At 41.9% G+C, this 27680-nt stretch overlaps 2 protein-coding genes and 1 long non-coding RNA gene across 3 annotated transcripts in view; 1 reads left to right on the forward strand and 2 right to left on the reverse strand.

Annotated features, from left to right (window-relative positions):
• The window catches only part of eftud2 (elongation factor Tu GTP binding domain containing 2), a 112131-nt gene that overhangs the window by 56420 nt on the left and 28031 nt on the right, over positions 1-27680 (reverse strand). The gene's annotated exons all lie outside the window — the stretch shown is intronic.
• The window catches only part of LOC145359060 (uncharacterized), an 84767-nt gene that overhangs the window by 6867 nt on the left and 50220 nt on the right, over positions 1-27680 (forward strand). Inside the window, exon 2 of the long non-coding RNA XR_013889544.1 lies at positions 2541-2737. This is a non-coding gene — a long non-coding RNA (uncharacterized LOC145359060). The remainder of the gene's footprint in view (positions 1-2540; positions 2738-27680) is intronic.
• LOC145359058 (phosphoethanolamine/phosphocholine phosphatase-like) overlaps positions 15869-27680 on the reverse strand; it is a 39837-nt gene continuing 28025 nt past the window's right edge. Inside the window, exon 2 of the mRNA XM_080213425.1 lies at positions 15869-16644. Within this exon, the coding sequence (XP_080069551.1) occupies positions 15883-16614 (732 nt within the window). The 5' untranslated portion in view covers positions 16615-16644 and the 3' untranslated portion in view covers positions 15869-15882. The remainder of the gene's footprint in view (positions 16645-27680) is intronic.

Genomic DNA, 27680 nt, shown 5'->3' on the forward strand with positions numbered 1-27680 from the left:
AATGTAAGCCTAACTTCACAGCTCCAGGGACCTGGGTTCGATTCCCGGCTTGGGTCACTGTCTGTGTGGAGTTTGCACGTTCTCCTCGTGTCTGCGTGGGTTTCCTCCGGGTGCTCCGGTTTCATCCCACAGTCCAAAGATGTGCGGGGTTAGGTTGATCGGCCATGATAAAATTGCCCCTTAGTGTCCTGAGATGCTTAGGTTAGAGGGATTAGCGGGTAAACGATGTGGGGGTAGAGCCTGGGTGGGATTGTGGTTGGTGCAGACTCGATGGGCCGAAGAGCCTGTTTCTGCACTGTAGGGTTCTATGGTTCTAATTATGACACTAATAAATAAACTTAAACTTAGAAATTGTGTAGAACATAGGACTGGCAGAGACAAGATGCTACGTAAATGCTACGTAATTCCATTGCAGCATCTAATTGTTGTTTAAAATGTAGCAGAATTTTTACATCCACTACTTTTCCCATAAGTCATACATAGATTATGTCTCAGAATTTCTTGACATTAATCCTAACTTTACTTTTTACTATTTTAATATGTCCCCTTGTCCCACGAGTGTGTAGAGGGGAACCAGTGGATGTGGTGTTTTTAGATTTCCAGAAGATGTTTGATAAGATGCCTCACAAAAGGTTGCTGCAAAAGGTTAGGGTGCACGGAGTTGGGGGTAAGGTGTTAGCGTGGATAGAGGATTGGTTGTCTAATAGGAAACAGAGAGTTGGAATCAATGGGTGCTGTTCTGGCTGGCAGTTGGTGACTAGTGGAGTGCTGCAGGGATCGATGTTGGGGCCTTACCATTTACATAGATGATCTGGAGGAGGGGGCTGAGTGTAGGGTAACGAAATTTGCTGATGACACGAAGATGAGTGGAAAAGCAAATTGCATGGAAGGCGCGGAAAGTCTGCAGAGAGATCTGGATAGGCTGAGTGAGTGGGCGAGGACCTGGCAGATGGAGTATAATGTTAGCAAGTGTGAGGTTATCCACTTTGGTAGAAATAATAGTAGGAGGGATTATTATTTAAAGGACGAAAAGCTGCAGCATGCTACAGTGCAGAGGGACCTGGGGTTCGTTGTGCACGAATCACAAAAACTCAGTGTGCAGGTGCAGCAGGTGATCAAGAAGGCGAATGGAATGTTGGCCTTTATAGTGAGGGGGATAGAATATAAAAGTAGGGAAGTCTTGCTGCAACTGTACAGGGTACTGGTGAGGCCGCAACTGGAGTACTGTGTGCAGTTTTGGTCGCGCATTTGCGAAAGGATATATTGGCCTTGGAGGGAGTGCAGAGAAGGTTCACTAGGCTGATACCGGAGATGAGGGGGTTAGCCTATGAGGAGAGATTGAATAGACTGGGTCTGTACTCGTTGGAGTTTAGAAGGCTGAGGGGGTATCTTATAGAGACATATAAGATAATGAAGGGAATAGATTGGGTAGAGGTAGAGAGATTCTTCCCATTTAGAAAGGATAACAGAACTAGAGGGCACAGCCTCAAAATAAGGGGGGGCAGGGGCGCAGTTTAGATTGGAGTTGAGGAGGAACTTCTTCACTCAAAGGGTGGTGAGTCTCTGGAATTCTCAGCTCATTGAAGTGGTGGAAGCTACCTCGCTGAATATATTTAAGTCACGGGTAGATAGGTTTCTGATAGACAAGGGAATTAAGGGTTATGAGGAGAAAGTGGGAAAGTGGAACTGATCCACTTCAGATCAGCCATGGTCTTGTTGAATGGCGGGGCAGGCTCGAAGGGCTAGATGGCCTACTCCTGCTCCTATTTCTTATTTCTTATGTTCGAATGTTCTCTGTTCAGTTTAAGGCAATATTCTCGATTTAATGTTTCCTTTCACTTGACTATCTGATAAACACTTGAGATGACCTCTTGGAGGCCTGATTTCTAGGTTGCTCAGTAACTGCTCACTGCAGGTAAAGAGCAGGAGCACGGGTTGATTTTGTGCTTGTGCTTTTTGTTTCCTTAATTGATTTTTTTTTGTTGATACTGTGATTATTGGTGATATCAGATAAAACTGATTATGAAATCCAACAGTGTAAGCGAGAGAGCAACCTTTGTTAACAGTTTGGTTGAGTTATAATTTCCTCCACTCAAACTTCAGCCTCTGCCACAAATCCAGCTCCCTCCCCCAACCAGAGGCTTCGCAAATAAGGCACTTTGTTCATACAATATTTAATATTTTGAAATGGTCAGCAACATGAATGTTGACTGTTCTCTCCAGCTGCTGCCTGATTATCTGAATTTTAACAGCATTTTCTTCTTCTGTCAGATTTCCAGCATCTGCAGTATTTTGCTTTTGCATTGATATTTTGAGCACAATTACCGCAGGTAGAAAATTGAAGTGTGAGGAAAAAGCGATAACATAATTAAAAAAGAGGAGAGAGCTGAATTAAGTGCAGGACAGAAGCGTCAGCATAATGCTAATCTCATATCTAGGTATTAGCTAAGCATTAGAGTCAAGTTACTGGCATGGTTTCAATATTGTGATTTTCAGAACAGCATATGCTGTTGTTTACCTCTTTCTCTCTCTTCTCCCAGGATTTTTACACCCTTTTGAGTTTTCACCTTTTCTGTGGGTGCATGGGGCCTTCATCTTCAGCTCCAAGTTCCGTTGGTCACGTTCAAGGTAAAAAATCTAAACTCCAGATGTGCTGCTCTTTCCTGGCCAGTGCATGCAAGGGAGACCCGAGGTTCATCAGGTCTCAGGGACGCCAACCACAGAGCTGATGACGAAGGTTAGATTTACATTTAATTACGTGGATTTTTTAATTGTTTTGAATCTCTTCTCACGGCACACTTGGAGGGTATTCACAGCATATCAGTATGCTGAGGCTTGCTGGTTAGGAACCACTGCTGCAGCATTGATCAATCACCCTAGCTCTGACCTTATGATGGTGGACAGGTCATTGATGAAGCAGCTGAATCTAGCTGGGCCTAGGACAGCACCCTGAGGACCTCCTGCAGTGATGTCTGAGAGGTAAGGTAATTGATTCCAACAACCATAACCATCCTGCTTTCTGCAGGTACAAGTCCAGCCAATGGGGAGGATTTTTCCCTGATGCCTATTGACTTCAATTTTACCAGGACTCTGTGATGCCATACTCGGTCAAATGCTACCTTGATGTCAAGGGCAGTCACTCACCTCTCACCACTGGAATTCAGATCTTTTGTTTAGTTTTGGACTCAGGTTTTAATGAGGTCTGGAGCCGAGTCTATCTGGCAGAACCTAAACTGAGCCATCAGTTCCTTTTCTAAGTCTTGGGCATTACTGGCTTGTCAGCATTTATTGCTCATTGCTAGTTGCCCGAGGCCAATTGAGAGTCAACCACATTGCTGTGGCTCTGGAGTCTTATGTAGGCCAGACCAGGTAAGGACAGCAAATTTCCTTCCCTAAAGGACATTAGAGAACCAGATGGGTTTTTCCAACAATCAGCAATCAGAATTAAGTAGATTCTTAATTCCAGATATTTTTTACTGTTTTCAAATTCTACCATCTGCCCTGGCAAGATTCGAATCCGGAGCCCCCAAAACATTAGCTGAGTTTCTGAATTAATAGTCTCACATTGCCTCCCCAGTAATTACTATTGGTAAGTAACTGTGGTTTGGTTTCATTAATGAAGACACTTTACTGATAATTTGAGAGTTGGCTGATTGAACCAGAGTTGATAGCCTTATATCATGGTAAACGTTGAGGAACAGAAATGCAAAGCCATGAGATTGTGACGGACTACAATTCTACTATTGATGTTGGCCCACTGCACCTCATGGAGGCCCAATTTTGAGACCTATTCTTAATAACATTTAGCACAATGGTGGTGCCACACAACACAGTGGGGTTTGGTAGAGGAGAAGGGGGGTGTTGGAGGGGTGGTGGTCCCTCCTCAATGGAAGATGAGTTTTCATCACCGCAAGGATTGTGGGGTGGTCACGCTTACCAATACCTACCATGGACAAATGCATCTGTGACAAGTAGATTTGTTGAGGACAGAGTCAAGGAGAGTTTTTCTTCCACTGGCACCTGACCGTCAGCCACAAGCTCAATCTAGCAGCTTTGTCCTACAGGATTAAAAGCAAGGCAACTCCTAGTTAGTACCTCTGCCTGTCACGTGGGAGATCAGAGTTGGATTCCCCGACGGAGAGTTACGAAGTTTGCCCGGCAACACGCCAAAGTGGTGTCTTTGGGCAGCACGGTGGCACAGTGGTTAACACTGCTGCCTCGCAGTGCCAGGGACCTGGGTTCGATTCCTGTCTTGGGTCTGTGTAGAGTCTGCACATTCTCCCTGTGTCCGTGTGGGTTTCCTCCGGATGCTCCAGTTTCCTCCCACAGTCCAAAATACGTGCTGGCCATGCTAAATTCTCCCTCGGTGTACTGGGTTATGGCAACTACGGGCATTTTAAAGTAATTTCATTGCAATGTTAATGTAAGCCTACTTGTGACTAATAAATAAATAATAAAAAATCCTCCATCTTCAGTGGCCTCACCATTCTCTATTTCTGCAAATTCCTTTAGATCTTTGACTTCAACCTCTATTGCATCTGTTTCCACCTAGTATCACCAATAATGCTTATACTTTAAGCTGCCTACCACATAGTTGTTGGAATTTCATCCATAAACCTGTCTGCTTTGGCATCTCCCTTCCTACACTTTTAAGACCCTGCTTGAAATTTATCTTTTTTTCTCAAGTTCCTGGCTACCTTTCCTAATATTTGAAACATATCTTGGCCTGCCATCTCAAGTGAAGGTACTTGGCATCAACTAAATAAGAAATCCCATCTAAATGCAATAGCTACAACAGCAAATCACAACGTGGAAAGTTTTGTTCCTTCTCCCTCACCATCCTGCCAAACCAGTTGTAACTTCTATTAGAGGATGCTTTAATATGAGTTGAAATTTACAAAACAATTTTTCAGCCAGGATTTTACAAATTCTGCTCCGACCTGATTTTCAGTAATCAGTAAGAATAAGCAACACCATTTCTTCCACGATCGCCCTTAACACCGGTGCCCCACAAGGCTATGTTCTCAGCTCCCACTATACTCTATACACCTATGACTGTGTGGCCAAATTCCCCTCCAACTAGATTTTCAAGTTTGCTGATGCCACCACTGTACTGGGTCTGATCTCAAACAATGACAAGATGGAGTAAAGGAATGTGATAGAGAATCTGGTGAACTGGTGCGACATTAATAATCTCTTCCTCAATGACAACAAAATGAAGGAGATAGTCATTTCAGGAAGTGTAGTGGAGAACATGTCTGTCTACATCAATGGGATGAAGTAAAAATGGTCGAGAACTTCAAGTTTTTAGGTGCCCAGATTACCAACAACCTGTCCTGGTGTCTCCATACCAACACTATAGTTAAGAAACGCCTCTACTTTCTCAGAAGACTAAGGAAATTTGGCATGTCAGCGACGACTCTCACCAACTTGTACGAGATACATCATCCAAAACATTCTTTTTGGTTGTATCACAGCTTGGTATGGCTCTTGCTCTGCCTAAGACCGCAAGAAACTACAAAAGGTTGTGAATGAAGCCCAGTCCAACATGCAAACCAGTCTCCCATCCATTGTCTACAGTTCCCGCTGCCTTGGAAAAGCAGCCAGCATAACCAAGGACCCCTCACACCCCAGACTACTTTCTTCCACCTTCTTCCATAGGGAAAAAGATACAAAAGTCTGAGGTCACATACCAACTGACTCAAGACCAGCTACTTCCCTGTTGCCATCAGACTTTTGATTGGACTTACCTTGCACGAAGTTGATCTTTCGCTATATCTTAGCTATGAATGTAACACTACATTCTGCACTCTCCTTTCCTCTATGAACGGTATGACCTGTCTGTATAGCTTGCAAGAAACAATGTTTCTCACTATATACTAATACATGTGACAATAATAAATAAATCAAGTTGTCTGATGACACCATCATAGTGGGTCAGATTTCAAACAGTGATGAGACAATGTATAGGAAAGAGATAGAGAATCTGATGAATTGGTGCAACAACAATAATCTTTCTCTCCCTCGATATCTGTAAAATGAAGGAAATAGTCTTCAGAAAGCCTAGTAGAGGACATGCCCCTGTTAACATCAATGGGGGTGAAGTGGAAATGGTCAAGAGCTTCAAGTTTCTAGTAGTCCAGATCACTTGTTCAAGTCCCTCTATGCAAAGCCCACCAACTCCTCTGCTAATGGCTAATGAAATTCAGCATGTCCACTATGACTCTCAGCAGTTTTTACAGCTGCACCACAGAAAGCATCCATTCCAGATGTATCACAGCTTGCTGTGACTCCTGCTCTGACCAAAACCACAAGAAACTACAAAGGTTTGTGAATGTAGCCCAGTCCATCATGCAAAACAGCTTTCCATCCATTGACTCTGTCTACACTTCCCACTGCCTTGGAAAAGCAGCCAATATAATTAAGGACTCCATGCACCTGAGACATATACTCTTCCACTTTCTTCCGTCAGGAAGAAGATATAAAAGTCTGAGATCACATACCAACTGACTCAAGAACAGCTTCTTCCCTTTTGCCATCAAACTTCAATGGGCCTCCCATCAAAGTTGATCTTTCTCTACATTCTAGTTATGATTGTAGCACTACATTCTGTGCTCTCGCCATTCCCTCTCTTTGAACATTATGCTTCATCTGTATTGATCATGAAACAATACTTTTCACTGTATACCAATATATGTGACAATAATAAATGAATAAAATGAGCAAATAGCCTCAGTATTGTTCAGCCGGAGGTAACAATCAGCCAGGTTCCTGATCCTGGTTTTTGGAAATATTTACATTTGGCTTTACTATTGCCTAAAGAGAATTCTGTCATTTTATAATCAACTTTTGGAAAGGGAAAATGTGACAAATCAGAGTGGCCAGTTGACTATCAGCATTTTGAGAGTCTGGTGAGGTTTCTTTTCGTATCAATTGTAGCAGTTGCTTTTGACTTTGGATTGAAAAGTATGTAGTCCTTGGACAATGCGTGGAAGCCTGGGTAATTGGTGATCTGAATGTACTGTCCTGAGCGGAAATGGCATGAACATCTGTTTGTAGAAGGTGCACGAGGAGGAGTCATAACTGTCAGAGGAGGAGGGATTAAGGGGTGAATAATGAAAGAAAATAAACAAAAGGACAGGAGAAGAATGCTTATCCAGCCAAAATTTGAGCAAAAGTGTAATCCAAAGGATTCATAAGAAATGTCCAGTTTATTTTGAAAAGGAATAATTAATTTCCCTTTTAAGATAACCCCTGCTTCCAAACCCAGAACAGTGAGTAGAATATTCTGCTCCTAGCAGAAGAGGGAATCTTAAGAAGGGGCACTTAATTTGGCAGGAAGTAAAATCTGTTTCCTGATGGCAGGATAAACCGCTGGAATTTTCTCCTGAAATCCAAGGCAGGTTAAAAGCGGGTTGAGCTTCCCAAAGAACAATGTCGGGAACCCCATTTGGATGTATTGGAATCTCTTATGCTTATTAATAGGCCACCTCACTAGAATTAACTTCCCCCTCCAATTTAAGTTCCCCACCAGTGAGCATATAGAATGTTCCATTTTACAATTGTATGTCAGTGGTGTGCACCTGGCGAGCACCTCTTCTATAATTTTAAGGTCTTAGGTGTTGCTTTCTCCTGGAGGACCACTTGCGTTGCACCAAGGCTGGACAAGGGCAGCAGGCCAAGGCTGGAAGGCAGGTGGATAGGCAGGTGAAAGTATGGAGTGAAGGCTGGACAGGAGAAGATGGGGAAAATGTCTTCAAGGGTGGGATTGATAGGGTTAGCAGTGAGGTCCTGGAGGGAAAACGCATGGTACTGGTCATGGAAGGGAACAGTCATAGGGGGAGTGGGGAGTGGGATGTGGAGAGTGGCATGTTCAGGGTGATTGTTTGGTAAATGAAGATTTCATCAGGTGGGTTACCAGAGGTGGGTAGGACTGGTAGCTTGAATAATAGAAGCAGAGGCAAGTTCAGGGTTGGCATGGGGACAGTGTTTGTATGCTGCCAAGGCAATGGTCTTGCTATAGTTTTGAGGTGATGGAGACAAGCAGAGATGTGTCTGCAAAAGGCCTCTTGCACATAGTTCTTGATACTCTGGTCTAAGAGTAATGGATGGGATTCTCCAGTCTCACCTGTGGCTGCCCTGCTGCGAGTGAGAACAGAGAATTTGGCCTTCTAGCCAAAACACCATTCACTCTCAGCAGCACTGGAGAATCCCAGCTGCGAGTGTGGACAGAGGATTTCTGTGAATGTCTCCATACTTATTAATGTCTGAATGGGAGGAACTCCATCTCTGGTCCTCCAGGATGTCCTTTACCTGGGAGAGGTCAGGTGGGGATGCTATTTTAAGAAGAGACCAGGTGAAGGGCTTAGCAGTTGACTGCTGTCTTGGAGATTGAGGGCAACTTGCAAAGGACATGATCATTTAATGTATCATTTAAGTTTATTCATGCATCCACTGAGATTTTGATGATACAGGGAGCAGGCAACGCTACCTTGGTAATGCTCTCATCCAGATGAAGAGGAGGGCTCCATTGCCAGTCAACACAAGGTCAAAAGGAGCGACAGCCTGAGCAGCAAAGAGGCAGCTGAGCCTCTGTAAGGCTAAGAGGCTAGTAAACATGTACTATTGCTATGCTGATCATGGCAAAACCATAGGTATATCATCACTGGTGCAATTGGCCAGAATTCTCTGACTTCACCTGCAGATAGGATTGTCAGGTCCCACAGCTGTGAGTGGAGATTTGACTGAGTGCCAGTTTCTCTGTTCTCGCCAGCAGCAGTTCAGGGCACGCAATTCCGGCCCTTATCTACAGATGAGTAAACAGCAATGCCGGAAGCAATCTTGTATGACTGGGATGATGTGAACAGCAGGCAAGAACGCGTCCATAATATAGAAGATGAAGAGGTGTAAGGAGGACAAGAAAAGAAGTATAGCTGTACGGCAAGAGAAGCAAGAGGAAAGGTTTTCATAAAACAAATAATAATTAACAGCCACATTATTTTTAATAGTTTTATTGTCATCTGTTAAACACACTTAACATAATTCCTAAACATCAAATCACTTGAGATTTCAATAGAACATATTCCTTTTTAACATTAGCATTAAAAATCTTGCTAACATATGAATTAATCTTCAGTGTATTTTCACAAAAATAATATCTAATACATCAGCATCTCATTTTACTAGATTATACTTTAATGTACATTGTTTTTTTCCCTGTAATAATTTTAACAATGTCTGCTACAGCAAGCTAAGTAAATAGTCCACAACAAACTACTCTTAACTATAATGACAGAATTAATTTATTGCTCAACCTGTAGACTGATGTCATTCCAGCCTTATTCAATACCTTATTACCCCTTATGGTTAAAGTGCCTCGACAACATTCCAGTGCTTCATATTTAAAATTTTAAACATTGTGTATTAGACCCTTAAGAATAAAGTACACTTTAAGGAGTCACTGGCAATTGCAAAGCGTTGCAATTGGCAAAAAAAAGCATTGCATTTTTTCCCCAATTTTATCACAATTCTTTTAGGATGTGGTTCCATGGTCACCAGTGACCATCCACTTCCTTGTTCAAATTGTCATAGTCACATTTAATCTTTGACAGTGAGAATGAGCAAGTCTAATCTTGTCCTCTTCTTGCACCTACCTCGTGCAGTTTACTCAGAGGTCACTTGATATTTGATCGTTTATCTCATTGCTATTTGTAAACCTAGCCATGCGCAAAGGAACGTGAAGATAAGAATAGCACAAAAACATATTAAAACAAAATGTTTTCCTTCATTTACAGATTGGCTGAAAATGCTGAGCATCATTTCAAATTTATTTCATTCGAGAACATTTTTTTTAAAATCAATTGCAGTTTAGTTTAAAAATTTCAATGTTCACAATAAGTTGCAACAGTGCTTAACTGATCAACAGTTTTAGAGTCAATTTCATTGCAATCCAACAATACAAACCAGAACAACTTTTTACAAATTAGTTAGTTCAGCTGAAGTCTCTGTGAGATTTGCCCATAAAGCAGTAACAGACCTAACAATAAACATGCAAAAAATAAAAGTTGCAAGAGGAATCTATACCTAACTTGTGAACTCAAGTGTGCATGGGACTTAAGATTAATAATCAACTAATGTTATGTATAATATGTATTTTTTTTCCCCAGTTTTTAAGGCAAGATGAAAGGTAAGATCATAATTAATACAAGCTATTATTCACTTTCACTGTGTCTTGTTAAGGGTCATAAAATTACTTATGTTTTCAACATTGCAGTAATGCACACTCAAGGCAAACATAGATGACATCAGGTTAGTTCCAACTGTAAGGGAACTAAATCCTGTTTTGTGTTCAAAACTATTAAACCAGATCACTTTTGGTTTCCACCATCTCAGTTTATTGTACTAATAGAAAATATTAAAATCTTTTTATGCTGTCATATACTAGGGATTTTATGCTAATTGACACTCTAGGTTGCATAATGGAAGTGAAAGAAAATCCTACAATAAAGCCAAGTTGCATTTAGGTTCAGTTGCTTTGCCTCTATTGGGACTTATCAAATGGGTGTTAAAATTATACAAATTCCCAGAAACGAAGAGGCAATTTTCTGACCTCACCATGCCTGGCATAGACTGTGCTGATTCTGGAAAATAGCAAGCGGGTCTAAAGATTGGTTCCACACCAGATGTCAATTGGTCTACAATTGCCCTGGTCCCTTTCTACTGGCACAGACTGGATCGCGCTGATTAGCATGAGATTGACTGGACTTCAGTTTCATTAGTGTGTTCGGCACACGATTATCCCCTCTCCAGGAATGTTTCCACCTCTGCAGTGGGCATCATACAGGCACAAATCAGTAGTGGTCTCCACTGGCGGAGATATGGCATGATGGCCACAGTGAGGTGGGTGGGGGGGGGGGGGGGGGGGGGGTGGAGGTGGAGGGAGGGAGGGGGGTGGGTGGGGAGGAGGGAGGGGGATGGGGGAGGAGGGAGGGGATGGGGGAGGAGAGGGGGGTGGGGAGGAGGGAGGGGAGGGGGGAGGGTGGGAAGGTGGGTGGTGGGGGGGAGGGAGGGGAGGGGGGGGGAAAGGTGGGGGGGGGGAGGGGGGTGGGGAGGAGGGTGGGGGGAGGGAGGGGGGAGGGAGGGGGGGTGGGGAGGTGGGGGGAGGGAGGGGGTGGGGGGGTGGTGGGTTCATGATGGGAGGTATGCCGACAGCCAGAGCAGGGGGGAATTCATTAGGAGGGACCTGATGCTGGCAACCCGTGTCAGAGAGGGGATAGGGGAACATACCATCAATAAAGGGGAGGGTCTTCCAGTGTGCTGAGAGATCCGGACGCCCTTGCCAAACGGCACTTGAGTGCTTTGCAGTTTTTTGGGGGCAAACTCCACCCAAAATGTATGTCATGGCAAACAAAGAGCATTTACATTAATCTCTTTCTAGTGCAAAATGGAAACCAACCCCCTCAAACTGATAGGCTGCACATCAATGGGTAAAGTGGACTGAAGTACTATGGTTTTCTCTGATAAATACACCGATCACAATTATGCATTTATATATTGTATTTACCTGTCCAAGCACATGCAAAATTCATTACCCTATTTCTGTACATTCCGGGTTTCAAGGAACCAGTTGTGCTGGAGCAAGTATCATCTGGCCAGTAGAAGGGAAATGATCCTCAGCTATACTGGCCCTCCAATGTAACTAAACATTAACTTTCTATCTTAATTAAATAAGAAATCTCTAGCAAATCTGTACCTGGACTTAATTTCAGGAACTTTTAAAGCAAGGTTACCTACCATTCAAAGGTCTTGCGCTCTCTCCCAAACAGACAGCAGATCATCTGAAAGTAATTTAACAAAGTGGTACAATGCTATACCCTGTACTACTAGCATGACAGCAAGTGTGCTAAAATATAGTGATTCAATTAGGCAATTTAGATTTTTAGATCCAAATATTCAAACTGTTGAACTAAATATTTTAATTTAAAAATAGGGGGGCAAAACCATGTTGCCTCTTGCAGATTCCCCTCCTCCACTTTTCCCCCCATCATTGATAGACATGTCTTCAGCCCATTATGCCTTACTCTGTATAAACAATTCAGTGCGGCACTGTTTTGCATTTTAATATATATTGGGTCTATTTCTCCTCTTGATGCGCCTGAGAACAAGAGTGGTGGCAAACATGGTAGTACTCATTGCCTTGTAATAGCTCTAGAAGAAGTCCAAGAAGTTTAGGAAGGAAAGAGGAGTGAAGAGATAAATTCTGTACCTGCAACAACAGTCCAGTATCCTCCTCTCCATCACTGGGTGAAGTAAAACTGGCACTGGGTGCAGTTTGTTCCTTTGAACCACAGACAATTCAGGTTCAAAAGAATCATATTTTGTTTTCAAAACTTCCAATCTAATAGCAAAAAAAATTGTTTGACAGTCATGGTTAATAAGAAATCACTAGCAAATCAATGCTTCAGTATAATTTAATCATGAAATAAATATATCAGGTAAATGGAGCCAAATTATTTCTCCTGCTCCGTGAGGTGTAGGGGAGTGAAAAACTCTGGTTTTACTTTCAAGGCAACTATTAGAGAAGATTCTACACACGTCAGGGCCACCCTCTGTTCCACCTTCAGATGACCAAACTGACCTTGTCTAGAACAAAGACAACATTCAAATGTTAAGATTTCAACACTTATGGGCTGTTTTCGACTGTGACAAAATTCAATGAATCATTCCTCTGTTTCTCTAAAGTTCAGTTCTGTGGCTGATGGATCTTTGAAAAGATGATACAAGACATGCTCATATTTTAGAAGGTGTTAAATTATAAAGAAATGAAGCAAGGATCCCAAAGGTTAGAATCCAGAGAGATCTAAATTAGGTTACTTTGGGCTCAAATTGAAAATTGTTGTATTTGGCTGAATTTGGATCCATCTATCTCTTAGAAATTAGTAGAATGCATTCAAGTTCATCCTCACTGACAAACATAGGACTTTTACTCCAACGTGGTTTGATCCACAGCAGTAACATTCTAATTATGTTTCTTTTCAACTAACAGTGTAGTGGTTTCTTCATGAACTCCTAACATGTTATCAATTTAGCCCCCTCCCTTCTTCAGGGTGTGGGAAAGAAAATTGGGGAAGAGGGTAAAATGGGCTAACAGCAGTCTATCACTCAGTTTGCACTGCACGCCCTGTAAGTACAATATAATTGTAGTAAAATGTATTTCAAGATTTTAGGACCGACTGCCTGAAAAGGTAGGGCCACCCTGGCAACTATTTCTGTCTAATTTCATTTTACATCCTTGCATCTTGACACTGCAGTGTACATCTTCTGTCTGACAGTCTCATGTTCTACTACTGGTGTTACTGCATATCTGGGGAAATAACCATTTTACTTAAATTAAAAACACATTCAATCCCCTTAGCCTTAAAAGATAAATATTAAAATTACATTTTAAAACTACAGTTAAAGAGCAAAACTACTTGAATTTCTGAACTTTGTCTAATAGTTTTATTTTGGAGATCAGCATGAGATCATCATTCTTCAAGTATAAGTCTAGTGTCAATGGTACACATTGCATATTGATAGAGTAGCAGCACAGTGCAGCTCATGTTCTTTAAATAATTTAGGAGCAATATCTTCTTTACAACGTGTAATACGTCAATGTGGACCAAGAGATAGGCCTTCTGGAGTGTGAGCCACAAAAAGACGTCCCTGATTGGGCAAGCAATCATTACCTCAATCAGGGAGTCTCATCTGTGTATATAATGAAGATTGTCAGGTCTACTGACACTCTGGATTCTGACTATGTACCTGAAGCACTCTTAGGAGTGAAGATACGTTTGTAGATAAAGGGAATCTGGTGGAGAGACACCAGCCTCTGAGGAGTTATTTCACAATGCAATTTTCTGGTGTTAGGTTCTCTGACTTTTGGAAGTTTTCAGAAAAGCTTTGCAGTATCAGTTAATTTATTTTAAATTAGCAGAATTATCTATTTTTGATTAAATGCCATGCCTCCTTTTTGTAAAGCACATTAGTAATTTGTTTGCAATACAAATGACAAATAATTTGAATATTTTCTGATATTATCTGTTCAGATGTGATGTAATATACTTGAACGGCATGTCCAGTCCAATAATTGTTTAGATTAACACCTAATGAAAATAAACTAGATCTGAAGTGCCAATTTTTTTGTCATTGGAAGACTGTTTCCATAGAGTTCCACAGGCCTTCATACTAAGCCCCTTGTTTTTCATGCAGTTAAACATAAATTTAGGGTGTGTGAATAAGAAGTTTACAGATCATACAAAAGTTGGCTGTTTGGTTGACAACGAGGGGGAAGACTGCAAGAAGATATTAATGGAATGAGTCGGTGGGCAAATGCAGTTCAAGTGTGAGATAATACATTTGGGAGAGGCAAAGTCAAGGGTGCATGCAATAGGTATAGGTAGGTTACTGAGACATGGAGAGGAACAGGGGGACTTTTGAGTATAAGTCCACAGGTGAAGTTAGCAAGACAGGTAGATAAGGTGACTAAGAAAACAAACGGGATACTTTCCTTCATGAGCAAAGGCATGGAATACAAGAGCAAAGAGGTTATTCTAGAAATGTATGAAACTTTAATTAGGCCACAGCTACAGCAATGCATACAGTTCTGGTCAATGCATAACAGTGTAGACCTCATTTCTCTGTACCCGCTCAAGTGCAATGTATAAGGATGTTTCCAAGGCTGGAGGATTTTAGCTATGAGAAAAGATTGGATAGGTTGGGGTTATTTTGTTCAAAACTGAGGGGAGGTTGAATTGACATGTACAAAATTAGGAGCGGCGTAGAAAGTGTGAATAGGAAAGAGCAGAGAGGTCAATAACCAGAACAAATATTGACAGAAGGATTAAAGGAGTGTTTGGGGAGTTTTCTTTACCCAGATCATGCTGGTGGAGGTAATGAACTCACTCCTATAAAGATGATAGAGACAAAAAATCCTCATCATACTAAAAATTATTGGGATATGCATTTGGAAGTTCCATAGCCTACAGGGTTATGGGCCAAGAGCTGGAACACAGGATAAAGCTGGATATCTTTTACTCAGCCAGCACAGACTGATGGGCTGAATGGCCTCCTCTGTGCCAAATGAAAGATCTTGTACAAAGAGGAAATCAGTGAAGGCATTGAGTTTTTGAATTGTACAGTAATAATCCTTAAGAGTCACTACATTCACTTAATGTATCTCACTGACATTTCCAAGTGTCAAAACACATTTATTTGTGTATTTCAGATCATTTTCGTATTTTAGTTTCCTCCTTCTGCAAGTTACGTTTGGTTCAATGAATTATAGAAGTGGAAAATGAGAAAGTTTGCATATTTTATCCTGCAGAAATTTAAAGAATGCACCCTCTTTACATTGTGGGAAGGTTATACTAATCACCAAACACTGAAATAGGATGGCTGTATCCTTGAAATATAATGATATGTGGCAGGCAGCTGCATAACGATTAAAGTTTGGTTCGTACAGTAGCAAGCGACTTGTATACATGCCTCTGGATTGTACTTTTTTTTAAGTAGTTCAAATGACTGCAAAAGCTTCTTCACTATTGAAATTGAAATTACCATGACATATCCTTGACACAAACACTCCTACCGACAGATGCTGATACAACTTCTGTCCACAACTAAATGAATTGATTACTGGAAGCTGACTTTCTATGTATAGATATAAAAGGAGATTCCACAATTAAAATATAGCGTGAGGAAAATAAAGGTTAGACCCTGAGCTAGTATTATAATTCAGTAAGCTTTAAAATCGTGCATCTTTACTATCAGATTTACTCCATTGTTTCCCCAAAAAATTGCTACAAGAAAATGGCAATTTTTCTTGGATCTCTGAGAGCGACATTATTTCTCCGTGCAATCTTGAAGGAAGAGCAATATGTCTTCTGCAGACTCCCAGGGAACCACTTGAGCTTGAAATGCAGACGGCTCTGTCATCTTGACCTCGGAGATCAAGTGATGCAAAGGATAATTCTTCCTTGGAAAGGTGACATCTGTTGCTGTCAAGAATGCAGAAGGGCAGAAATCATTGTTGCCATCTCCAACATAGAAAATCTTCTCAAATTCCACTCCTTCTCCTGTCCGTTGTACCAGGTGGTCATGCAGGATCTGTCTTTTGCACATATTCTTGGGGCACTGCTGACACAGATGGGAATGGTATGGGTTTATCACAAAATTCTTTTTACCATCAACAACTGCAGGATTTGTATAGATTTTCTGGAATAAAGTGGATAGATCATTTGCTTGAAGAATGGTATTGATAAAGAAGGTGTTGGCATCGGAAATAATGATGCATTCAAACAAATCTGAAGACTCTCTAAGAAACTGAAACAGAGTTGGCATCTCTTTACTGAGTGGGGTCTCTTCTAGAACCTTTCTCATGCTTTCTTCCTTGACACCCTTTTCGTACAGGTACTGGAGTACCTTGTTCATATAGTCATGCCAGTGTCCATCCTCGGGGGGTTGCAGCAAACCTTCTGGGAGACTTTGATCAGGACTACATTTGAGGACGACATGATCAGAATTGTGCTGAATGATGGTTTCATCAAAATCGAATACAATGAGAAACTTGTTCATTTTCACAGGGTTACTGGAAGTAAAATGTTTCTGCAAAACAAACAAAAATATGCATGCATTACATACTTTAAGACTATTTTTTATAAAGTTCATTTATTAGTGTCACAAGTAGGTTTATATTAACACTGCAATGAAGTTACTGTGAAAATATCCTAGGTCATGCCACACATCGGTGCCTGTTGAGGTACACTGAGGAAGAATTTAGCATAGCCAGTGCACCTAGCCAGCATATCTTTTGGACTTGTAGGAGGAAACCAGAGCACCCGGAGGAAATCCACACAGACCTGGGGAGAGCATGCAGATTCCACACAGTCACCCAATCTGCAATTGAACCCAGACCCCTGGTGCTGTGAGGCAGCAGTGCTAATCACTGTGTCACGCCGCATGCTGCCCCATCAATAAGTTATTCTCACAAGTTCACTCAGTGGTGTTAAGTCACAGTATTCACTTAATAGTCTTCATTACAAACATCAGTCCGCAAAGAAACAAAGCAAGACCATGCATTCCTGTAGTGCCATTTACCTACTTCGGACATTCCAAAGTAACTTGCAGTCAATAATTTAAGTTTTGCACACTTTGGTATTGTTTACAGGAAACAAACTTTGGGAGGCAATTTGCACATGCAATAAGCTGATTGCTGCTGATGGTTGACGGATAAATATTGTCCTGTAGAATATCTTGCACTCTTCAAATCCTGTCAAGGGCTTTTTTTTATATCCACCTGAGCAAGTAGAGACTTTGGTTTAATGTCTCATCTGAAAAACGGGTGATTACAATGTTTTCAAATGACAATGGCTTTCATCAATTTACACATTACAATCTGACACATTGGGCAAGAAGCAATGAAAGATTGCCAGTCTTCTTGTAACTGTCTGCAGCAAGGAGTTAGCAAGATTAGAAATTTGTTAGATGAAGCAGAGGCAAAAGTGATAAATGTTTTTTGTAACTCATTTTTTCATTGCCTTCCCTAGTCAATCCATATTTAAGAAGCCTCAAAGATGAAAGCAAATAACTGTGGATGCTGGAATCAAACAAAAATACAAAATACTGAGACAGAATACAGTTAACGTTTCAGCCAGAATCTTAGCACCGTTCATGCCAGTGAGTTTTTCCTATCCCACTGCAGTACAGTGATTTGGCTGGCTGCCAAATTATCTGGTTTCACTGCAGTGGGAGAGTGGCGTGAACGGCAGGTAAGATCACGCCATTCAAGTCTGAAAGACCCATCATCAGAGCTCAGCCACAGATGCTGTCAGAGACCAGCTGAGATTTTCCAGCATTTTCTTTTGTTTAAAAAGCCTTAAAACTATTTTTCAAGTAGATTTTTAGACAGAGTTATCCGTAACTGTTATCTGTAAATCTCTGAAATTGAATCTAGTTTTAAAACAGTGAACATTGCAATTTTAAGGAATGACGCTGAGTAGAAAAAGAAAACAACTTTTTAATATTATAAAACATCCTGAGGTACTTCACAGCAGCACTATACAACAAAATATGACACTGAGCCACATATGGAGCTTTTAGATTAGATGACCAAAATCTTTTGTCAATGAGATGGGTTTTAAGCAGTGTTTTGGAGGAGGAAGTGAGATAGAGAGGTGTAGGGAATTCCAAAGCGTAATTTCTGGGGAGCTGAAGGAGCAGCCAGCAATGGTGCCCCAACTAAAATCAGAAATGCTCAAGAGGCCAGGATTAGGTCAGCGCAGAAGGAGGAGTGATGTATTGAAGTGATTTGAAAACAAAAGATGAGAATTTTAAAATGAAGGTGTTGCTTGTCTGTGAGACAGTGAAGGTCAGCAGACACAGGACATGAAATGGAACTTGCACGAATTAGGAAACGGGTGCAGAGTTTTAGTTGAGCTCATGTTTATGGATAATAAGGGAAACAAGCCAAGAGTACAAAGGAATAGTAATGTCTAGGGGTAACAATGGCATGAGTGAGAATTTCAGTCACAGATGAGTGGACGTAGGAGTGAAACAATGCTATGGAGGAGGAAGTAATGGTAAGAACATGTGGTCAAATAAAAGACCAGATTTCATAAAGTTTGCTTTAGTCTCAGTTGCCAGGGAGAGTGCTGGCGAGGGAAAGGAATTTGGAGTGTGTACTGAAGACAATGGCTGGATAATTCCAACATCCAGAAAGTTATAATAAGGATTACATGTTATTTTTGTTCTCATATTAACCTTTACCGAATGACAGCAGGTGCAAATCCTATTATCTGATGACAGCACAATGTTCAGTGTCATTTGTGACTCCTCAGGTGCTGAAGCAGTCCATGCCCCAAATACAACCAGATCTAGACAATAATCCAGCTTGGACTGACAAGTGGCAAGTAAAATTCATCCCACATAAGTGCCAGGCAATGGCCAGAATTTTACTGGCATACCCACCCAGTGAGGCTTGCAGAATGAAATTCTCCGTTGGCTTTGAACAGGATTTTATGAGCCTCGCCCGAGTGAGGTCGTAAAATTCTGGCCAATGACCTCCAACGAGAGATGATCCAACCATCACCCCTTGACATTAAGTGACATTATCATCATTGAATCCCCCGCTATCAACATATTGGATATTGCCATTGACCATGAATTGGACTAGTCATATAAATACTGTAGCTATCAGAGTAGGTCAAATGCTAGGAATCTTTTGGTGAGTGACTCACCAAAGCCTGTCCACCATCTACAAGGCACTAGTCAGGAGTGTAATGGAATACTCTTCACTTGTCTGGGTGAACGCAGCTCCAACAACATTCCAGCTTGACATCATCCAGGACAAAGCAGCCCACTTGATTGTGCATCCTTCCACAAATGTTCAATCCCTCCACCCCCAATGAACAGAGGCAACCATGTGTACCATCTACAAGCTGCATTACAAGAACTCACCAAAGTTCCTTAGGCAGCACCTTTCAAACCACAATCACCATCATCCAGAAGGAGAAGAGCTTCAGATACCTGGAAACACCATCACCTGGATGTCCCCCTCCAAGTCACTCACCACCTGACTTGGAAACGTTCTTTCACTATTGCTGGGTCAAATTCCTGAAACTCCCTCCTAATAGGACTGTGGGTATACCTACATCTTAGGGACTGCAGTAGTTCAAGAGGGTATCTCACCACCACTTCCTGAAGGACAACCAGGGCTGGACAATAAATGCTGCTCTAGCCAGCAATGCCCATATCCCATAAATCAATTTTTTTTAAAATCCTAATTGCAGCTCCTGCAAAAGGCACGTTTTCCATTCATCTGGGTATTCATCATGAACAAAACCTTATTTTTAAGAATCATAATCTTATTAAAGAGGACCTATTTCCCAGACTCTTCTCCTCTCCCAGTTACCCTGAGCTGTGGGAGACTTTCCTGACTGTCCAACTGAGAAATAATAAAGCTAGGGACCAAAAGAGAAAATGCTGGAAAATCTCAGCAGGTTTGGCAGCATCCGTAAGGAGAGAAAAGAGCCGACATTTCGAGTCCAGATGACTCTTCGTCAAACCTAGGGATAGATTCTTCTTTTCCCCAAATTATCAATGCTATTATAAATTAAATTGGAACGTCAAGTACAATTCATGTCCAGCAATAAATTGAGTTTGAGTTCTTCAGTACTGGTTTGAAAGATTTTGCCCTAGAAGCTGACTCCTACCCCAAAACTGGCTCCACCAACAGATTAGATGAATCACCATGGCGAATTTCCACCAATTGTTCTCATTTGCATCTCTTCAAATTAAGCTTCATTCAGCTTAATTATACAAATACACTGAAAGGAATCTTGGTTCCTAAACATTAAAAATATTTCATTTACTTGGAAACTGACTCGTGCACACCAGTGAAACTAAATTATTCTGTGTAGGACTTTTAAAATCATTTTTAGTTACGTACTTAAAACCAGGTTACTCACTGATGGTGGATTATCCAGTAGGTTTTTTTAAAACCAGAATGCAAACCTTATAATCTATCTTTAACATAAATGCAGGTTATCCAGTAGGCTTTTTAAAAACCATGTTAACTTTTTTTTAATATGATAATCGCTATTTCAGCTGTGATGATAAAACTCTATCAGGTTATCATTCTTAAATACTCCAAGGATTTTTTGATGAAAAATAACAATAATCATTGCAAACTCTGACCGTTTGCTGTAGTTCGTGGAAGGATTTTGTGCTTGTGATGATGTAAATGATTTTGAGTGGAAATTTAAACCATAACTTCATATTGGTAAAGGACTGATTCTGAATGAGCCCAGTTTGCTGACTACCCACAAAGTGGAAATGTACCTACCAGTGACTAGGGCTTAGTCCAAGGGTTGGCAATCTATTATGCCAGAGCTGCAAGTAACTGCCTACTGGAATTCTCTGGCCATCCCGTGGGATTCTCTGATTCTACTGGTGGTGCACCCCCTGCCATGGCTTTCCCGGCAATGTCGGATGGCTTCAATGGGAATTCCCATCGACAGTGGTGTGACCAGAAAATCCCGCCGCCAGCGAATGGCACACCGCCTCCTGCCACCAAGAAAAACACTGAGGGACGGCCAGAGAATCTTGTCCAATAACTCAGTTACACTTTCCAACCTTTTCCAGTTGGTTCACATTAATATGTGCGATTCGTTCTTTATGCTGCAAGAACAGAGAATGTTAGAATACCTCAGCAGGTCCGGCAGCATCTGTAGCGGATAATGTTTTGAGTCTGCTCAACTTTAGAGCTGAAGAAGGGAAGAAATGCGTTGGATTATTTACTGTATAAGAGGGAGTGGGACAACTGAGACAGAGTCGAAGATCAGCGATTAGTCGCGTCCAGGAGAGATTGCAACAAAGATGTAGCCAAACTTAACAACAAGTGACATATCCAATGTTACTTTAGTTTGCGTTGAGCTTCACTGTAGCATTGCAGCATGCCAAGGATGGATATGTTGGCATGAGAGAAAGGTGCTGAGTTGAAATAACAAAACGGAACATCCTTGTTCATCTTGCAAGCATGACCCCAACGTTCCTGTTGCTTGCCAATGCAAACTGGAGGAGTAGCATCTTATCCTCCAATTAGGCAGCTTACCACCCTCAAGATTCACCATTGAGTTCAACAACTCTAGACTGTGACCTTTCTCTCCTGACTTAACCTTTTTTTTGTTTATATATCCATTTTTTTTGTCCAAATGCAACAACTCTTCCCCCACGACACCACCCCCCCGTCATCTGTCACTCGTTCTTAAGTTTTGCAATAAGTTTTTTGCAATTTCTCCTGGTCACTAATCACTGATCTTCTGTTCCAAATGTTCCACTCCCTCTTAAGCAGTATATAATCCAACAGATTGCTCCATTTCTTCAACGCTGAAGAGTCATAAGGATTTGAAACAATAAACCTGTTTTCTCTCCCTGCTGCCAGACGTGCTGAGGTTTTCCAACATTCTCTGTTTTTATTTCAGATTCCAGCATCTGCAGTATTTTGCTTTCGTTTTTTACGCTATGCACGTTCACCATTTGTAGACATTGTAACATTACGCAGGATGTACCAGTGCTGTTACATCAGTTTCTGCTGGGACTCTCTGTGACTGTGTTAATAAGTTCCCCAGATGAGTTAGTTTTAGTCTGTCGGAGTTAGTTTGAGGCAGTCAGCTTTGGGACACAAGCAGAAGTACCAGTTAAGTTAAAGAAAGTGCTGCTGTTAGTGTTGAAGAGCTGGGTTGGGGAGCTCAGTAAAGCTTTGGGAGCCATTTGGTAACTCTGTTCAGCTGGGACTCAGAAGAAGCCTTGGGAACCATTGATAGCTTGGTGCAGCCAAGAGTCAGGGCTCAGGAAATCCTACGCGACTGGGTGTGTTTGGAAGCAGGGAGAAGAGGCTTCAGGTTGCAGAGTTTTAGCAGTGAGCAGTTTCCAGGCAGTAAGGGCTTGGAAGAAGGAAACCCTAAGAAATAAGCAGTTAAGGCAGTCTGAATCAGAATGTTTGGAGGAGATTTGGAGGTTAGATCTTTGAATGTGAAGATGGGAAATACAGCCTCGCTCATCTCTGGTTTTCGCTGCCCTTCACTTACCACATAGTTAGATTCACAGCCACAATGGGTGTGAACCTGCTTTTAATATATTTTCATAAATTCTAACATTATTAAAAAGAATCTCCTCGCCATATATTCCCAACCCCCACCCTCCAGGCATATTTTCAAACCTCGCTATCAGTGGTTCCCAAGGCTTCTTCTGAGTCCCAACTGAACAGAGTTACCTAATGGCTCCCAGAGCTTTACTGAGCTCCCCAACCCAGCTCTTCAACACTAACAGCAGCACTTCCTTTAATTTAACTGGTACTTCTGCCTGTGTCCCGAAGCTGACATGACATCAGATTGGCGAGGTTTAGAACAGGTTCACCCAGCTCTGGCAGTGCCAAACTGTGCCAGGGACAGACCCTACCGAGGGCCTCATGCAGAGAGGGGTGGAGTGGGACTCATTTATTTGTGGGGTTGGGGGGGTAGCGAATGCAGGAGCTGGGGGTGTGGCATTGACTGGACAGGAATGTGGGGAAGGGATCCGATGCCAGTGATGTTCGTGATAAGTAGAATTGCCAACATTGCATGTTGCGGGGGGCGGGGAGGGGGGTGCCAGCTCTGATCGTGGAGGGTAGGTGGGGGAGGATGTCTGTGAACTGGTTTTGGCGCTGTGTTTTTTGCCCTGCACCTCAACATTTTGGTGTGAAATATGTCCCCTGTTTTATTTGACAAAGTGCCATATGATCTGGAGAGAAAACTGGACTGTTTCTCTGGAGAGAGACTTGCCCATTTTCAGTCAGACACTGACACTTCCCCAGTTTTTGGTTAAGATTCTGCCCACGATATCAAGAAAAGTAAGAGTTTTTATCATGGGAATAAAAAAGCTCATCATTATGCTGCAGTTCACAGTTTCAAATGTTTACTTTAATGAAACTAATTGTACTCCAAATGGTGTTTGAATAGTATAGCTATACGATGGTTCGAGATAATGCATTTGATTCAAGGAAGGCGTTTTGTGATTGCTTATTGTTTCTAACATAGCTGAGAGGGCAAACTACTTAGTGTGCCAATGAGAAGTTTTTTTTTAAATCCAAGAATTAGTGCTGATAAAAGTGTCTGAACCCTACACATTTTGTTAGTTTGTTTTAAAGAATTTACTGACAAAATTAGATAGAAATGATCAAAAACTCAATGGTTCAGAGTTGGGTCTATTTTATATTCAATTGTTATGCAAGTCAATACAAATATTTTATATACATATACTCTATCAGGGACATTTGACCATATGTCAAGAATTTGGTTTTGAAATGCAGAATTCTTTTGTCTTGTGGTTTCCATTAGTTCTTATTTTAGGCATTTTTTTTCTGTAAAATGTCACTTCAGGTAAACAAACAGTCCTGACCAATGTCCTAGTCTTAGCTGGTAGCAAATGGATTTGACTTGCAGTCTGTTCCGAGTGCCATGACCTTCAACTTGAAACTGCTGTTCTATAAAATATCAGGAAGCCAGTAATCTGAGAGCTCTGCCTTCTAATTAAACTGGTGGCAAGTGAAGTACATTACTTTGATCTGATGAGCCCAGTGCAGAATTATCAACTGTCGCAACATTCTTTTAATGGATTTGAGCTTGAATTTTAAAGTTTGAAGTTTAAAAATTATTTATTAGTGTCACAAGTAGTCTTGCATTAACACTGCAACTAAGTTACTGAGAACATCCCCTGGTTGCCACACTCTGGCACCTGTTTGGGTACACTGAAGGAGAATGTAGCACAGCCGATGCATCTAACCAGCACATCTTTCGGACTGTGGGAGGAAACTGAAGCACCCAGAGGAAACCCACACAGACATAGGGAGGATATGCAGACTCTGCACAGACAGTGACTCAGACTGGGAATCGAATACAGGTTCCTGGCACTGTGAGGCAGCAGTGCTAACCATTTTAAGCTCTTTAAGTGGTGTCATGCCTGGTACAAGCATAATAATATTACAGATTTTACAACTGCATTTTGCAGTTGGCTGATTAGCTCAAGTGGTTAGAGCATAGTGCTAATAATGCCAAGGTTGTGGGTTCAATACCCTTACTGGCCAAAAGCAATTACCTATGTTTATACACTACTGCTCCTGTTACGTTCTGTGAAAATCCCTTTGTCAACAGAGTGCCGACTGATTTGAATAAGTCATTGCATCACAGTCACGCTTTTGGGGGCAGCACGGTGGTTAGCACTGCTTCCTCACAGCGCCGGGGTCCTGGGTTCAATTCCGGCCTTGGGTGACCGTGTGAGTTTGCACATTCTCACTGTTTCTGTTTAGAAACACCATGACAGATACCATCAGGAACACCATCTGAAATCCAACTGCGCGAGAATTATGCAGCTAAGATATTATACAGCTATATCTTGAGTGTGGGAGATGAGCACTTCTCCCAAGTTCAGCTTAACCCAAGAGCCATCCTCCTGGCAATTCAATTATGAGAAGAGTCACAGCTTACTGAGAATCCTCTTTTTTTGAAAAATCTCCACTCCAACTAAAGCATTAATTCATCCAAGAAACTACAGACTTGTTACAAAAGAGTGAAATAATTCCAGATTGTAATCATATTGCTTCTCCTTCTTATGTGTCTAATTTGTGTGGGTGTGAGATAATGTGTGTAAGGCATTGCATTAAATCCTGGAGCAAGTGTGAGATGATAAATAATCTTTTAAATTCACAAATGCTTGCTGCTGAAAATTATTTCAGCAGAGGAGCTGCTCCAAAGTGGCACCAGTCACATGGGAAATAATATTACAGTGAATCTCATGATACTCAACAAGATTACAGGAAAATGAATGGCTGGAATTGGGGAGCCACACTTACTGTCAATGGGAACCATCATTAGCTTGCAGGTCTTGCCTTGCTTCAGACAATGCTTCAGACAGCCATGGAATATTTGCCAGAAAGTAGTTTGGGCATATATCCATAGCTCACTGATGCAGTCGACAAACAGAGGGAGTGAGAGTATGGGAAGATGATGGCCTAGTGGTCTTTTCGCTAGAGTATTAATCCAGAAACTCAGTTAATGTTCTGGGGACCTGGGTTTGAATCCCACCACGGCAGTTGGTGCAGTTTGAATTCAACAAAATATATCTGGAATTCTCAGGGGATTCTTCGCCATCCAGTACTCTGGCCATCATGCCTTCCAGGACAGTGTTGCTGGAATCAGCCTCAAGTACAGAGTGGATGGGAAGCTTTTCAACCTGAGGAGACTTCAAGCTGTTACCAAAGTGAAGGAGACTGTTCTGAGAGATTTCCTCTTTGCCGATGACTGCGCCCTGTATGCTGGCTCACAGCCAGAGATGCAAGTCAGTATGGACAAATTTTACACGGCTTTTGACTACTTTGGACTCACCGTCAACATTAAAAAGTCCAAAGTCATGCACCAGCCTGTTCCTCATGCACCGTACACAGAACCCATAATCACAATCAAAGGGCAGAAACTACAGGCAGTGGACCAGTTCACTTATCTTGGCAGCACCCTCTCCCAAGCAGTGACTATTGATGCAGAAGTTAACTGCAGAATAGCAAAGGCAAGTTCTGCTTTTGGTAGACTGCGCACCACTGTATGGGAACGTCGAGGAATCAGCCCAGCAACAAAACTGAAGGTCTACAGTGCTGTGGTACTCAGTACCCTCCTGTATGCCTGTGAAACGTGGACTGTTTATCGAAGGCATGCAAGACAGCTCGATCATTTCCACATGACTTGTCTTTGCAGAATATTACGCATCCATTGGCAAGACAAAGTACCAGACACTGAAGTTCTCTCTAGAGCAAGTCTACCATCAGTCCACACACTGCTGACGAGAGTGCAGACCCGGTGGGCAGGTCATGTCATCTGTACGACAGACGAGCTCATACCCAAGCAGCTCCTTTTTGGGGAACTCTCTGCTGGAAAACTCTCGCACGGAGTGCAGAAGAAACGTTTCAAAGGCACACTCAAAGCCTCCCTGAAGTCGCTTGACATTGACACGACCACTTGGGAAACGCTGGCACAAAACCGCCCTACCTGGCGCTGCCTCATCCACAAAGGCTGTCAAGCTCATGAAGTAAGGTATATTGCTGAAGCACAACTTAAGCACGAGCTGCACAAGTCCAGAGCCATCAGCGCAACAACTACAGTGTCTACACAAGTCTGTCCAATATGTGCCAGGACATTCCGTGCCCGAATTGGCCTGATCAGTCATCTTCGGTCACACCGCAACCAGCCTCAAAATGACTAATGGTGTTGAGGTCCTCATCGATGACGATGGACTAACAACAACATCTGGAATTAATAATCTACTGATGACCATGGAACCATTGTCGATTGTTGGAAAAATTAATCTGCTTCACTGATGTCCATGGGAAGGAAATCTGCCATCTTTAACTGGTCTGGCCCTCATGTGACTCTGTGGGACACCGCAATGTGGTTGACTCTCAACTGCTCTCTGAATATGGCCTAGCAAGCTACTCACTTTCAAGGGCAACTAGGGATGGGCAATAAATGCTGGCCCAGCCAGCAACACCCATGTCCCACAAATGAATTTATAAAAGGACACACAGCCATTAACTGAGACTGAGGGAAAGCTGAAAATTGACAGACCTAAATACTGACCAACATATCTTTACCTACTAAATCCTGAGGTTCAAACTCAAGAAGACAACTTTGTTTGAATTTGAGGGCCTTGTTTTGTGGAGTACTTTAGTGATTGGTGCAGTCGTTGATCCAGTAACGTTCCGTGCCTGTTGGTTAATTAGGTGTTGTAACAATTAATTATAACTTTATAAGAGTGGTACCAAATATAACGATCCATTTGATGCAACATAAGGCAAAAGGGAAAGGTCAATTTTTATACTTTTGGCCCTTTTGGATGCTTTCTCTCTGTCTCTTCCCCTTCCTGTTACCCAGCTACATCACGTTTCATTGACTTCTTTTGGGTACATTACTTTCTCTGATCCCTCCCAACCCAACAGTATCCCCAAGGTAGAGTTCTCTCAGCCTTCCTATTCTTCTGCTGCCTAAATCCCCACAATTCATGGCCAGAGCTACCCTCTGTAGCAGTCTTGACATTCTCTGAAGGATCCATCAATCTCCTTA

Source organism: Carcharhinus amblyrhynchos, chromosome 27 (assembly GCF_965287045.1).
Source record: "Carcharhinus amblyrhynchos chromosome 27, sCarAmb.v2.hapA, whole genome shotgun sequence".
Taxonomy (NCBI): Eukaryota; Metazoa; Chordata; class Chondrichthyes; order Carcharhiniformes; family Carcharhinidae; genus Carcharhinus; species Carcharhinus amblyrhynchos.